Source organism: Peromyscus californicus, unplaced genomic scaffold (assembly GCF_007827085.1).
Source record: "Peromyscus californicus insignis strain IS unplaced genomic scaffold, ASM782708v3 Scaffold_11__1_contigs__length_118956290, whole genome shotgun sequence".
NCBI classification, from domain to species: Eukaryota; Metazoa; Chordata; class Mammalia; order Rodentia; family Cricetidae; genus Peromyscus; species Peromyscus californicus.
The window spans coordinates 58885668-58900143 of record NW_026294402.1 but is presented as its reverse complement, the minus strand read 5'-3'; the positions used below and the strand labels follow the sequence as shown (position 1 = coordinate 58900143).

The 14476-nt window shown below is 44.0% G+C and overlaps 2 protein-coding genes and 5 non-coding genes across 9 annotated transcripts in view; 1 reads left to right on the top strand and 6 right to left on the bottom strand.

Moving 5' to 3' along the window:
- Nucleotides 1-782: 782 nt before the first annotated feature.
- Rpl4 (ribosomal protein L4) lies at nucleotides 783-6108 on the bottom strand. Its single transcript, XM_052730125.1, has 11 exons — nucleotides 6084-6108; nucleotides 5923-5987; nucleotides 4230-4401; nucleotides 3943-4049; nucleotides 3493-3631; nucleotides 3035-3159; nucleotides 2322-2451; nucleotides 1900-2056; nucleotides 1559-1642; nucleotides 1348-1468; nucleotides 783-1100 (listed from the first exon to the last, which is right to left on the bottom strand). Exons 1-11 carry the CDS (start codon nucleotides 6106-6108, stop codon nucleotides 867-869), a joined length of 1359 nt encoding a protein of 452 aa, XP_052586085.1. The 3' UTR covers nucleotides 783-866.
- On the bottom strand, nucleotides 2198-2268 carry LOC128105727 (small nucleolar RNA SNORD18). Its single transcript, XR_008216466.1, has one exon. It is a non-coding gene; the product is annotated as a small nucleolar RNA SNORD18 (small nucleolar RNA).
- Nucleotides 2601-2699, bottom strand: LOC128105736 (small nucleolar RNA SNORD16). Its single transcript, XR_008216475.1, has one exon. It is a non-coding gene; the product is annotated as a small nucleolar RNA SNORD16 (small nucleolar RNA).
- Nucleotides 3253-3324, bottom strand: LOC128105720 (small nucleolar RNA SNORD18). Its single transcript, XR_008216464.1, has one exon. It is a non-coding gene; the product is annotated as a small nucleolar RNA SNORD18 (small nucleolar RNA).
- Nucleotides 3693-3791, bottom strand: LOC128105741 (small nucleolar RNA SNORD16). The gene has a single exon (XR_008216476.1). It is a non-coding gene; the product is annotated as a small nucleolar RNA SNORD16 (small nucleolar RNA).
- On the bottom strand, nucleotides 4124-4191 carry LOC128105734 (small nucleolar RNA SNORD18). The gene has a single exon (XR_008216471.1). It is a non-coding gene; the product is annotated as a small nucleolar RNA SNORD18 (small nucleolar RNA).
- A 208-nt stretch (nucleotides 6109-6316) lies between the features above and the next one.
- Nucleotides 6317-14476, top strand: part of Zwilch (zwilch kinetochore protein) — a 34395-nt gene continuing 26235 nt past the window's right edge. The window contains exons 1-4 of one of the 3 annotated variants that reach the window (XM_052711754.1): nucleotides 6395-6543; nucleotides 10266-10317; nucleotides 11426-11521; nucleotides 12735-12853. In XM_052711754.1, coding sequence (XP_052567714.1) covers nucleotides 6491-6543; nucleotides 10266-10317; nucleotides 11426-11521; nucleotides 12735-12853 — 320 coding nt within the window. In that variant the 5' untranslated portion in view covers nucleotides 6395-6490. Of the gene's footprint in view, nucleotides 6544-10265; nucleotides 10318-11425; nucleotides 11522-12734; nucleotides 12854-14476 lie in introns of those variants that run through there. The other 2 variants (XM_052711744.1, XM_052711762.1) reach the window with 2 other exon arrangements.

Below are 14476 nucleotides of genomic sequence, written 5' to 3'. Positions count from 1 at the left end.
AACTTTTAACGTGTCATTTATGCCAAATGGCTTTACTCCACAAAGGCTGGAGACACTTGCTGGCAGAAACCACAATACCAATTTCTAGTGCCTGTCCTGGATCTTGCGCTGTAGAACAGGCTGGCCTTGAACTCAAGAGATCCCCTGCCTCTGCCTCCAGAGTGCTGGGATTAAAGGCAGTCCTGGGATTAAAGGCATGCACCGCCACCATCGCCCAGCTCTAGTTCAAATCTTAAGTGTGGGACATGAACCCTATTAAGCTTAAGGAGCTCCCATTTACCAGGGCAACAAAAAGCTAAATTCTAAGAGAACTATTTTACCTGAGTTTGTCCTGCCTGCTAATGCTTTTGATCAAATGCCATTAAGGCAACAGGACATGAGTCTAATTCTAGGATGACCAGATTGACATAATTTATATTTAGTAATACAACTAGCCATGTTTAAGTACTTTGCTCCCAAGGCTACATCTATTTGAGTCTATCTGTGGAACCTCCCCCCACTTCCTGATTTAATAACCCACAGGCTTCTCAAACAAGTCTTCTAAAACATTGTCAATGAGAAACGCTAATAGAATGGACTTCACTGCAGGTCTGGGAAAACCTCAAGTTCATTTTATACCAGACTAGAATGTGGAACAAATTACAGACTGAAGAGAATGAAATATTAAAAATGTCCTTATTCTACAATCCTGATGACCCCCTTATTTCCAAGTGTCATACCACTCATCCCACAAAGGGGGAGGAGGGTTTTGGAAGCATCCACAATAAAGATTCACACAACTGTTTCTCACTGCATCTTTGATCAGGTTTTTATTCAAATAGGCTCTGTCTCTATTTACTCTATGGAATGAAACAGATTTTCATAGTTTAAGCAGCAGGCTTTTTCTCTTCTGTGGTAGGTTTCTTCTCTGCCGCCTTCTTCTCAGCTGCTGGTTTCTTGGTTGCTGCAGCCTTTTTTCCTGCAGGCTTCTTCAGCTTCTTGACACCCACAGGCTTCTTTTCCTTCTTACTTTCTGCAGGCTTCTTGTCTGCAGTCCCCTTCTCCGGTTTGGTTGCCAGAGCTGCTGCTGCTGCTTCCAGCTTCTTCACCCGGAGTTTGTGCTGCAACAGAAACAAACAAGTAGGAAACTAAGAATGGAGTCTTCAATCTGGATCAGTGGTGTTGGGATTAAAACATCTTTAATCCCAGCACTTGAGAGGCAGAAGCATGTGAATCTGTCAATTCAAGGACAGCCTGGTCTACATAGCCAGAGATATGGAGCCCCTGGGGAGGGGGGGAGGGGGAGAGGAAGAGTACCTAATCTTCTAAAAAGATCAACAATACTCGACATTGCAGATCATGGCTTACATTTCTGGCCTGGCGAAGAATGGTATTTCTGCGCATAGTCTTTGCATAAGGGTTCAGCTTCAACATGATTCTCAGGTTCTTCAGTGGATTCTTCTTCAAGACTCTGCGATGAATCTTCTTGCTGTAAAGAGGTGGCACTCATTAATCAACATGTATGCCTTTAAAAGTCAAAGTATCAGACTATAGCAAGAGTTAAGCACCAAAACTTTACCGTGGTGCTCGGAGGGCTCTTTGGATCTCTGGGCTTTTCAAGATTCTGCTAAGGTCTGTGTTCAACATCTTGTGCATAGGAAGGCTGGAAAAAGACAAGCAGTACAAATTGTTAACTTGTAACTGAACATTTAAGAACTGTATTTCCATGTATTAACTCTCCAGGTACAGAATTACGACCTCATAACTTTTATAATCATGGATCAGACACAGAGCATTACCCCTCCACAGAATGGGAAATGTAAAAATTCAATGAATAATTTAGGAAGAATAGAAATCAAGTCCGAATGTAAATGTACACTTTAGGTATCCATGGGAAATAAAGGAACATGGGAAACTCACTTATAGTTACTCTTGAGGGAAGCAGCCTTCCGCCAAGTGCCATACAACTCATCCAACTTCCGGAAAGCACTTTCAGTCCAAATGCAGAAACGCCCCACATGCCCACCAGGAGCAAGTTTCAAAATGTTCAGCTTGCTTACATTAAGCAAAGTAATACCTTTAAAGGCAAGGAAGAATCAGAGAGCTTGTATTCAACCAACAGAGGAAATACAATTTATATGGCTTATACACAAGGCACTTTTAAAAAAAGATGGATGAACTGTGAAGTTCAAGCCATCATGGTGGAACTCACTCACTAGGAATCAGAACTTCCACAAAATCATGTTATTTCAGAAACACGGACCATGAAGTGGAATTTCATCATAACTGAAAACTGAGTGAGTGTGCACAGGACAGGCAGTGAAAACATTCCAAGAATTTACCAGGGATGTTTCTGAAGGCCTTGATGATACCATTATCTTCATTATAGATGATGCAAGGTCCCCTGCGCTGGATACGCCGTCGGTTTCTCATTTTGCCCTTGCCAGCTCTCATTCTCTGAGAGGCGTAGACCTAGAGAAAGAGGAGCTTTAGTACTCTGATCAAGACACAACCTCTCTAGCAGGTAAAGGCACTTTCAGCCAAGCCTGATGATCTGTTTGATCCCTGGGATTCACAATTCTGTTAGCACTCCACCTCTCAGTTACTAAAGGGTTATGACTTGCTCAGTAACAATTTTCGTCAACCTTCTGAATCAGCTTACTGACAGCAGGCAACTGTCACTGAAAACAGAGTAAGACGCAAATTACGACATCATTGCAAGCAAAACCATACTCTACCAAGCCCTCTAAGAAAATGGTAACAGGTAACTCCTCCCAAGTTGTTCTCTCACATACAAATGATGTGATACAGTAATGCTCATGTAAATACCTTTCTTATTTTCTATTACCACAATCAAATCTACACTAGAGATTATGAGGTTACCTACAGAGAACTTGATTAACACAAGTACCTTTATCTACGGATCTTTCAAAGATTTTTATAATCCATACCCAATCAGAACTGAAAGCCTACTACCCACACCCTTTAAACCTCAACTTATCCTTTCAAACAAAATCTAATAGTATTGAATGGTAGATGTTTATGTTGAATCTACCTTTTTGATGTCATTCCAAGCTTTAAGTTTCTTAAGCAGTTGAACAGCCTCCTTGGTCTTCTTGTAACCTTCAACCTTATCTTCAACTACCAAAGGGAGTTCAGGAACTTCCTCAATACGATGACCTAAGAAAGCCAATTCAATACTTAACAGGAAAGTCAACTCTTTACACACACACACACACACACACACACACAAAGCAAAATGGCATACATTGTCAAATCAGAATTTCCACTAATATCATGTGTTTCAGAAACACGGACCAATTAAGTGGAGTTTCATCATTTTGACAGTTAATAACATGGTAGGAATTTGTTGGGAATTACAATCAAGGTTAGACTGAAGCAAGCAGAACTGCTTTTAGTAGGCACTAAGGAATAGAACTCACTCAAGCTTATCATCTAACAGGTTTTCATGAAAGGCAGAAATTAAATGTCCTGTATCAAAGCATCACAGACCTTTCGACATCACCAATGCTGGTAAGGCTGAGGCAGCCAGGGCAGAACAGATGGCATATCGCTTTTGGGTTGTGTTCACTCTGCGATGCCAACGCCGCCAGGTTTTGGTTGGTGCAAACATGCGGCCTCCCCGACACATCTGTTTTCTTTGTCAAGAACTATATCATGTTCAGGTCTGGAGTGTTAGCAAGGGTATGCCTTGCTCAGTAACCATTTTCGTCAACCTTCTGAACCAGCTTACTGACAGCAGGCAACTGTCGCCATGGACAGAGTAAGACGCAAATTACGACATCACAGCAAGGAACCCCCCAAAAAACATCTCCAGACTGTTGTCTAGAGGATATGTTTGTTAGGGACACTAGCAGTTTTAGACATGATTCAAACTATTATTAAACCAAGTCTAAGTCCAGTTGGGTGATTGCAAAGAACGCTATCAGAGAAACAGGATACATTTCCAAAGGCACCCTGGCCAGAACGGTGGGTCCCACCACCTCGAACTCTGGGAATTCGAGCCACAGCTCTGCCAGTACCCCAAGACTCGGCACTGGTCTGATGACCTAAAATTGAGAAGAAATAAGTTTTAGGTAGTAAGTCCTAACAATTGATGACTTACTTTATGCATGGTAAAGGCAGTATCAGAATAGCCAAGGAAAATCACATGGTTCAGAAACACGGACCAATGGCATTTCATCACCCACTGCAAAGCAGCCCTACCCATGGTAAATGGAAATCCATACCTGCTAATTCACTGACGGCATAGGGCTGTCTGTTGTTTTTCCTCAGGTTGGTGTGAACAAAGTTCACGATATCCGGTCGAATGGGAGCTTTGAACACAGCTGGCAAAGTGACATTTTTGCCAGATGACTCCCCCTTTTCAGAGTACACCGATATGAGGGGACGGGCACAAGCCTTGGAGGGAAGAAAAAGCTAACTTAGAGCAATCATCAGCTCCTGTATGTGGAATCCAGACTTTAAATACACACTCTAAGACTTGCAAGCAGATATAGGACTACTTGAGAACTGGGGACCAGAAAGGCAGCCTCTGAGAAACAGTGGTGAACCAAGTACATGAACTACACAAAAAGCCCCAACAGAACCGCATCACATTGTTAACAAGGAATACTCACTTGAGAAAATGGAAGGGTAATAACTATACTGACAACATTGGAGGCAAACTCTTCTCATCATTAAACGGTTTTGGAGGCAGATAGCACTTAAAATCCGAATTAAACGACAAAGTCACAGGCTGTTATATACACGTCAGTTTGTGCTTGTCTAGCATGTATGGGAGGTCTGGGTTAGAGCCTTAGCCCTCCAGAGGTGTTGGCAGTTCAAGGTCAGTAACGGCTTGCAGGAGACCATGAACCAAAACCATAATTCAAGAAACACGAGACTAAAATACTACCAATGGGGCTATCTATCATTTCAATAGTTTTACAGCCAAAGAACATCCACAATGAAGATGCTATTTTTTAAAAGAGAAACAAAAAACTTCAAAGGCAAAACTCAATCAAAAGTTTGAAGATACCTTTCAATGAGATCATGTAAACTCTACCAGCCCCCCACACTTCAGAAAACCTTGCCTCCGTTCTTCCAACATCCCTGTCCTCTTTTCCTACTTAGAAAAATACAGGTCACACTTTTAGTGTTCAGCTCTCATCTGAAGCTGGCCCACACCACCTGCCCACTTCTCTGACCTTGTTTCTTAGATGCTCCTCTACGTTTCTGTCACAGACTCAGGACCATCTTTTCTTTGCTTTCTCACTTGAGTTCTCAACTAATAGGCAAACCTATTAAAGATGAACCTCACCCACGTCTCCAACTCCTAATTTCCGATGGTAAGACAAACCTTAATCCACCCATTAAGTATAGCACAAGACACCTGAGGAAAAATACTATTACTGCTGTATGTGATCGAGCTTAGAGTTCAGTTAGGGCTCAAATCATCATCTGGGTTACATCAAATAAAAACATTACTTTTTAAGGGACGAAGACCTTGCTTCTCTAGAAACGATTTCAAATAGGCAGAGACAAGCATTAAAAGTAACTTCCCTCGGCGCTTTCCTTTGGGGATGGATATACACATTCACCGGACGGCAAGCACATGACGCGGCCCAGGCCCACGCCGAGCTGCCACCGGGCATGTCTCCCGCACCCAAGGGGTAGGTTTCCAGAAGCCTTTCCCCACCTAGAACTACGGAAAGCGAGGGTCCCAAAGCCCCTCTGTCGTCCACCCTGCGCTGTCTCCCACGTTGCCTCTAAGATGGCTGCCGCATCGCCCACAACCCAGTTCCCTGCCCAAAAAAACCCCGGGTGAGATCCCGTTCCCATCTCCTCCTCCTCTCCTGCTGATCATGTCCCGCTCCCTTCAGTCTCCCTCACAGGCCCCAGAAACCAGTGGGAAGTCCTGCGAAGAAGACCTCCACTCACCATGGCGGGGAGAGGAGAGGGCCACGCTCCTCTCAACCCGGCGGCTCCCACAGGAAAAGGAAAGACTTACCACTTACCCTCCACATATATCCTTCCACTTGACTTCGGCATCCTGCCCCTCCTCAAAATCACGTCGGAGAGCCAAAACATCCCTCTCCTACGCTGAAAAATTTCAGAACACCACATTATTATTTTACATGTGTTAAAATTGGTATCATTTTTTCCCCTAAACCTAAAAACAGTGGTTAGAAAAGAGGGACTCCTTTTTGCGGAAGAATTCGTTACTCGAACCAACTCTCGCGAGATGTTTCTTGCCCGGGGGCCCCCCCCCCCCCAGTCACAGTATCTATTTTAACTTTCTTTTCCCCCCCGATAGACATGGGAGTCTATTGGAATAGTAAATGTGGCTGGATAGTCTAATAAATTAAAACGATGTGTTAGCGCTGAGTACAAACGAACTTAATGTCGCGAAGTAGTTCCGGCGGGGCGGGGTCACGGCCTCTGACGTCAGAGTCTGGGCGCGCAGTTCGGTTTCAGCTGCCCGGGACTGGGCCGTGGCCGGTGCGGGATGTGGGCGCGTATGAACCGCGCGGCGGAGGAGTTTTATGCTCGTCTTCTGCAGTGAGTTGTGGTTGAGGAATGGAATGGCATCTTGTCCCTCCCCGCCTTGGTATCCCCGCTCGAGTCTTGCCACAGCTGAAGGCTTCGCGGCCTGCCGCCTTTGCTGGAGTCCGGGAGTGGACGGGGCGGGTCTCGGCTGTGCAGCGGGTTTGGCTCTGCTGAGGCCTCGGGCGCTGCTCGGCTCCCCAAAAAACATGAGTACTTGAGCAAGAGGGGCAAGGTGACAAGTCAATTTACTCATCTTAGTGATGCACCCACTTCTGAGTAGAGGCTCCCGGGGTACGGAGAACTAGATGCTATCCTTCTCCTGCCTTACGCTTTGACTCCTGAAAAAGAAATGTATAGTTGTCCAGTCTCTTGAGTTACCGTCCGAGCTACGTTTGACCGTGAGCTGGCCTTAAAAGCAAGGTGATTTTCTTGAGATAGGGTCCCAACTCTAGCCTAAACTAGACAGAAACTCACCTCGAATTCGCAGCGACACTCCTGGCCAGACTCCTGATCCTCAGATTAGAGGCGTGAGCCCCCATGCCAGAATTCATATTGTTTCTTTAGTGAAATATTGCTACAAGAGGATTCTGTCGATTCTACATCGTTTATGAAAATCGAGGACAGTGACTCACATCTGACCCTGCAATCAGAACCACCCTGGAGAATTGTCAAAATACAGATTTACGGGCTCTACCACCAAGGTTTTTGATTAGTAGGTCTGAAGTGAGACCAAAAAGTGACCTTTCTAAATTCCAGGCTCAGGGTGTTGCTGGCTAGGTATAGCACAGTTATTTTTTAAATGCTTATAATTTTTTATAATGTTTAACAGCCATTATTGCTCTTCCTGTTACAAAAGCAGTAATACTTGTAAAATTCTCTTTAACATTATAGGAGAAGAACTAGTCTGTTTTTTGTTTTGGTTTTGTTTTTCAAGACAGTTTCTCTCTGTAGCCCTGGCTGTCCTGGAACTCTCTGTAGAGGAGACTGGCTTCCAAATCAGAGATCCACCTGTCTCTGCCTCCCAAGTACTGGGACTAAAGGCATGTGCCACCACTGCCCAGCTAAGAGCTAGTGTTTTTAGAGAAGCTAATGATGTCTTTGAGCTCAGACACTTTAGTTCTTTTTAACTTCTGTGATATTTCTGCCATGGTGTTAAGTACTTTGTTGTTGTTTTAAACCCAAGGTCTCATGTAGCCCAGGCTGGCCTCCAAGCCAAGCATAAGTTAACCATCCTGCCTCCATCTCGATCTCTGTGCTGTCGTTATAGGCATGCCCAGTTTTTGAGGTCCTAGGAAAAGAATCCACGCCAAGCAAGCATTCTTAAAACTGAATTATGTTCCTAGTCTCTATGGTTGTTTTATGATAAAAATTTACTTATCCATTATGCTTACTCATTATTTCCTGGGTGTTTTCTTCTCAATGTGTCATTTAACTGCAGAATTCTTTCAAGTTAAGAGTTGTAAATCTAAGACTCCAATTTCCTCCTTTTCACCTTTCCCAGACTCCCCACCACTTGGGTTGTTTTGTTTCTTTGCTGAGGATTGGAGGTGGGTTGGTCCTAGTCTCCTTGTTCCTGCCCATCTCCGATGTGATACTTGGGGCCTTTCTCACGACTCTGAAAAGCTGCAAGTCATTCAGTTATTCTCCTTCCAGAGTTTCCGGTACCCATAACTGACAGTTCACTTTTTGGATTCCTGTCACAATGGGTTTGTTTGCTATTCCCAGTATCTAGCAAGAATGTTTGAGAAACAGATGTTGAATGACCAAGCAGTATCCTTGAATTATATGTAAAGGACAATCATTTTTAAGAAAAATTCACATTCTTGGGCCAGAGAGATGGTTCAGCAGGACTCATGGCAGGGGACCCACATCGTGGGAGGGGAATATCCCACAAGTTGTCCTCTGACTTCACACACCCCCTACACACACTCACATACACTTGTGTAAATAAGTATAATAAATAAAAAAACAGCTGTTTGTGGTGGGACACGCCTTTAATAACCAGCTTTTGGGAGGCAAAGGGAGACAGATATTTCTGAGTTGGAGGCCAGCCTGGTCTACAAAGCAAGTTCCAGGACAGCTGTGGTTGCTGGGAATTGAACTCAGGACCTCTGACAGAGCAGCCAGTGCTCTCAACTTCTCAACTGCCAAGCCATCTCTCCAGCCCCACAAATATCTAAAACTCATTAACTCTCTCTCCCTCCCCACTTTTTTTTTTTTCACAACAGGGTTTCTCTGTGTAGTCCTGGCTGTCCTCGAACTTACAGAGATCCACCTTCCTCTGCCTCCAGAGTGCTGCCGGGCCCTGGTTTTGTTTTCTAAATAGGCTCTCACTGTACAACCCGAGTTGCCCTGGTACTTGTCACCTTCCTGCTTCAGCATTGCAAGTGCTGGAATTACAGGTATATCTCACCATCCCTAGCAGACTTTTGACATTTTTTTTTTTAAATAAAGATTTTTTTTTTAAAGAGTTATTTATTTATTATGTACACAGTGTTCTGCCTGCAGGCCAGAAGAGGGCACCAGATCACATTACAGATGGTTGTGAGCCACCATGTGGTTGCTGGGAATTGAACTCAGGACCTCTGGAAGAGCAGCCAGTGCTCTTAACCTCTGAGTCATCTCTCCAGCTCTTAAATAAAGATTTATTTATTTATTACGTACACAGTGTTCCACCTGCATGTATGTCTGCAGGCCAGAAAAGGGCACTCGATCTCATTATAAATGGTGAGCTATTATGTGGTTGCTGGGAATTGAACTCAGGACCTCTGGAAGAGCAGCCAGTGCTCTTAACCTCTGAGCCATCTCTTCAGCCCCTGTTTTTGTTTTTGTTTTGTTTTGTTTTAATTTACTGAATCTGGAGGGATGGCTCAGGAGCTAAGAACACTTACTACTCTTCTAGAGGACCAGAATTTGGTTTCCAGAGTCCACAACAGTCACCTGTGGACTTCAGCTCCAGTGAGTACCTTTTTTTTTTTTTCCTCTCGGAACTGAGGACCAAACCCAGGGCCTTGTGCTTGCTAGGCAAGCACTCTACCACTGAGCTAAATCCCTAACCCCGTGAGTGCCTTCTTGGGCACCTGTACTCACACATACATTACCCATTCCCCTTCCATACACACATAATCAAAAAATTTTTATATTTATTTTATATGTGTGTTTTATCTGCATGTATGTATGTGCACTGGTTCGTGCCTGGTGCCTGCAGAGGTCAGAAAAGGATGTCAGATCCCTTGGAACTGGAATTACAGATACTGTTGTGAGGCATCATGTGGGTGCTGGGGTCTGAACCCAGACCCTCTCTGCAGGAGCAGTAGTGCTTTAACCCCTGAGCCATCTCTCTAACCATCTTGCCCATGCCTACTCCCCACTCCCCACCAAAAAAAATTGTGAAATGGAGTTTTAACCCCTGAGCCATCTCTCTAACCATCTTGCCCACGCCTACTCCCCACTCCCCACCAAAAAAAATTGTGAAATGGAGTCTCATCTGTGTCCCTGGCCAGCCTGGAACTCAGAACTCTGCCTGCCTCTGCTGGGATTGAAGGCATGCCCCACCAAGCCTAACCTTCCTTAATCTTCTCTTAATTGTTCTCCCTTCTTAAACTAGCCTTACAACTGTTGTAAGGACTAAGCGTTTCCTGCTGATGCGTAAATAAAGCACCAGCTAATTTCTGAGCTTAAATAACAAGGCCGATCCCATAGCTCTCTTTTCCACACATTATTCTGTATTTCAGGGAATTTAATGAAGAAAAGAAAGGAGTCTGTAAAGATCCGTTCATCTATGAGGTATGAGCAATTTATTTGGTTTTAAACATAATGATCCTAAAATCATGGGTTTTTAATCAGATTTTTTAAAAATTAATTTACATATGCTAAATTTTACCCTTTTAAGAGATAGTTCTATGAATTTTGACAAATACCTTCAGAAGTGCAGCTGACCCTATTATCAAAGTGTAGACTATTTCCTGTCTAAAACTGTGCTCATGTCCCTGTATTATGCGCAGTTTCATATGTCTCTAGTACCTGCACTGCTAATTTGTTTTCTGTCTCTGTAGTTTCGCCATTTCTAGAACGTCAATAAATAAAATATATGGTTTCTTGGCCGGCTGGCAGTGGCACTCGCCTTTAATCCCAGCACTCAGGAGGCAGAGGCAGAGGCAGGTGGATCTCTGTGAGTTCGAGGCCAGCCTGGTCTACAAAGCGAGTTCTAGGACAGGCTCCAAAGCTACACAGAGAAACCCTGTCTTGAGGAGAAAAAAAAAAAGCTAGATTTTTCTTGTGTATGTGCATGCACATGTCGGTCCCTATAGGTACTTGTCAAGGCCAGAGGTCAATGGTGGGTGTCTTCCTCAGTTGCTGTCCACCTTAGTTATTTGTGACAAGGTCTCCTACTCAGTGTAGAACTCCTTACTTGGCTGTACTGAATGGCCAGCAAGCCCCAGAGGTTCTCCTGTCTCTGCCTCCTGAGCACAGAGCACTGGAGTTGTAGATACATGTCCTTGTGTTCAACTTTATAGGAGTGTTGGGGATTGAACTGAGGCCCCCATGCTTGAGCAACAAACAATTCACAAACTGACGTATTTCCCCAATCCATAAGCTAGGTTTTCTAACATGAGAAACCTGGCAAAAGAAGGGAAACCTTTTTGTTGTTGTTTTGTTTTTTTGAGACAGCATTTCTCTGAAACAGTCCTGGAACTCACTCTGTAGACCAGGCTGGCCTTGAACTCACAGAGATGCACCTGCCTCTGCCTCCTGAGTGCTGGGATTAAAGGTGTGGGCCACCACCGACCAGCAGGGAAACATTTTGAAACGTGTTCTTTTTTGAGTCATTAGCCTGCAGCTGGTCTGTAGTACTTAAATTACATATAAAAACGCTGTAGTCTGTCTTTAACAGGCTGATGTGCAAGTGCAGCTGATCAGCAAAGGCCAACCAAGTCTTCTGAAAACGATTCTAAATGAAGACGACTCAGTGTTTCTTGTGGAAAAAGTGGTAAGTATTGGGCTTTGTGGTTAGTTCTTAGTAGCTAAATTTGTTTTTTGGGGAATATTCTCATACTACATGTTTTCTTATCAGCATTACTGAAAGTGGACACTAATTCTTTTATGAGTAAGCATGGTGCTCTCCCCTGGAAATATGCCAACCACCGATATATACATAATTCAGACTTTTATAATAGATTAATTAAGAAAAAGAACAAAGCCAGGTGTGGTGGCAAGTGCCTTTAATCCCAGCACTCTGGGAGGCAGAGGCAGATGGTCTTTGTGATTTTGAGACCAGCCTGGGCTACAAATAGAGTTCAGGACAGCCAGAGCTACAAAGAGAAACCCTAGGGCTGGAGAAATAACTCAGTGCTTAAGAGCACTGACTGTTCTTCTAGAGGTCCTGAGTTCAATTCCCAGCAACCACATGGTGGCTCACAACCCTCTGTAATGAGATCTGGCACCCTCTTCTGGTATGCAGGCAGAATACTGTATGCATAATAAATAAATAAATCTTTAAAAAAACAAAACAAAACAAAAAAACCAAATAGAAACCCTATCTCAAAGAATCAGAAAAAAATGAGAGCTAAGCCAGGCAGTGGTATCAGACATACCTCTTTAACTCCAGCAGGAATCAGAGTTTGAGGCTAGCCTGATCTACAGAGTGAGTTCCAGGACAGCCGGGGCTACAAAGAGAAACCATATATTGAAAAACAAACAAACAAAATTAGGGCTATGGCTGGGTGTGGTACTGTATACCTTTGATCCCAGCATGTGGACCTTGTGTCCAAATACATAAAAGGTAAAAATTGAGGGCTTTGTGCTCTAAGCTCATCTCTTACAGTTTGTTCCAGTTGGGAAATGAAAATATCTAAATATCTGAGCACCTCTCATGGATCTCCTGTGGTATTTACCTTTAGCTTATTATACTGTGCATGGTAGAATATTTGTCTAATGTCATCAGATGCTTCCTTTACGAGTAGCAACTAAAATCAGTATCTTTGGAAGCTGGAGAGATGGCTCAGTGATTAGGAGCAATTGCTTCTCTTTCAGAGGAAGTGTTTGGTTTGTACCATCCACATGGCAGCTCACTACTGTCTACAGCTCCAGTGCCAGTGCTCTTGAATGTGGAGGCATCTCTCCTGCCCCCTGTGTAGTTATTTTCTAGCACAGAAGAGAGTTGACTCTTGCATCTGACTAAATTATTTATAACATTTTTAAAGTTTTTGGAGAAGGAAGAAACAAGTCATGTTGAAGAACCACAATCTGAAGAAACTGCTATTTCTGATTTCTCTACTGGTGAAAATGTTAGGCCACTGGCCTTGCCAGTTGGGAGAGCAAGGTAAGTTTTTTGTTGGTTTGTTTTTTTTTTATAAGTTTAGGGGAGAGGATTTGAATTGAAACATTGCTGGGGCTGAGGATGTAGCACAGTGTGTAGACTGCTTGGTTAGCATACATGAAGCCCTGGATTTGAGCCCCAGCACTGCATAAAACCACACACGTGGCCCACACCTCTAATTCTAGCACTTGGGAGATTGGAGGAGGAAGATCAGAAGTTCAAGGTCATCCTTGACTACTAAATAAGTTTTCAGTAGACTTGGCTGCATGAGACCCTGACTCAAAAGGAAAAAAAATTGTAACATTCAGTAATCTTACAGACATTGAAAAACTGCACCTCACCCTGAGGCATCTGCCTTTCCCTCTAAGGATAGCCCTGTTTAGACATCCGATAGGTGATCTGTCTGCCTAGTCCTCTAAGGGTGGCCCTGTTTAGATATCCCATAGGTGATCTGTCTGCCTAGTCCTCTAAGGGTGGCCCTGTTTAGATATCCCATAGGTGATCTGTCTGCCTAGTCTTCTAAGGATAGCCCTGTTTAGATATCCCATAGGTGATCTGTCTGCCTAGTCCTCTAAGGGTGGCCCTGTTTAGATATCCCATAGGTGATCTGTCTACCTAGTCCTCTAAGGGTGGCCCTGTTTAGATATCCCATAGGTGATCTGTCTGCCTAGTCCTCTAAGGGTGGCCCTGTTTAGATATCCCATAGGTGATCTGTCTACCTAGTCCTCTAAGGGTGGCCCTGTTTAGATATCCCATAGGTGATCTGTCTACCTAGTCCTCTAAGGGTGGCCCTGTTTAGATATCCCATAGGTGATCTGTCTGCTTAGTCCTCTAAGGGTGGCCCTGTTTAGATATCCCATAGGTGATCTGTCTGCCTAGTCCTCTAAGGGTGGCCCTGTTTAGATATCCCATAGGTGATCTGTCTGCCTAGTCCTCTAAGGGTGGCCCTGTTTATATATCCCATAGGTGATCTGTCTACCTAGTCTTCTAAGGATAGCCCTGTTTAGATATCCCATAGGTGATCTGTCTGCCTAGTCCTCTAAGGATAGCCCTGTTTAGATATCCCATAGGTGATCTGTCTGCCTAGTCCTCTAAGGGTGGCCCTGTTTAGATATCCCATAGGTGATCTGTCTGCCTAGTCCTCTAAGGGTGGCCCTGTTTAGATATCCCATAGGTGATCTGTCTGCCTAGTCTTCTAAGGATAGCCCTGTTTAGATATCCCATAGGTGATCTGTCTGCCTAGTCCTCTAAGGGTGGCCCTGTTTAGATATTCCATAGGTGTCCTGAACATGACCTGAGAATGCAGTCACTTTCCACCTTACTCTGCTGGTCTGTTTCTGTTGTTCTTAATTGTCTAACTTGAATCTAGCCCAGTCTCTCTTCCTCCTACTACCAGAGTAATGTTTTTTAAATAGTGTTGCTTCGATACTTAAAAATCCTGTTTAGATTTTCATTGCCTTCATGGTAAAATCCAAGGTCTTCATTCTTGATGCATAGGAGCCTTTATTTTCTAACCCCAGAGGTTCTCCACCCGGGGTGCTGCTAGGTTGGCATTCCAACTACTCAGGAGTGTTTTGGGGTGTCACAGTGACTTGAGCTCTGGGCTTATAGTGGACAGCTGTCCTA

Coding starts and splice junctions, on each gene's coding strand:
- Rpl4 (XM_052730125.1), bottom strand. CDS start 6,108: ATGTGGTGTTCTGAAATTTTTCAGC. Junction 4,402..5,922: donor CCTCTCCTCTCCCCGCCATG/GTGAGTGGAGGT, acceptor CTTCCCTCCAAG/GCTTGTGCCCGTCCCCTCAT. Junction 1,643..1,899: donor TCCCTCAAGAGTAACTATAA/GTGAGTTTCCCA, acceptor GTCTTTTTCCAG/CCTTCCTATGCACAAGATGT.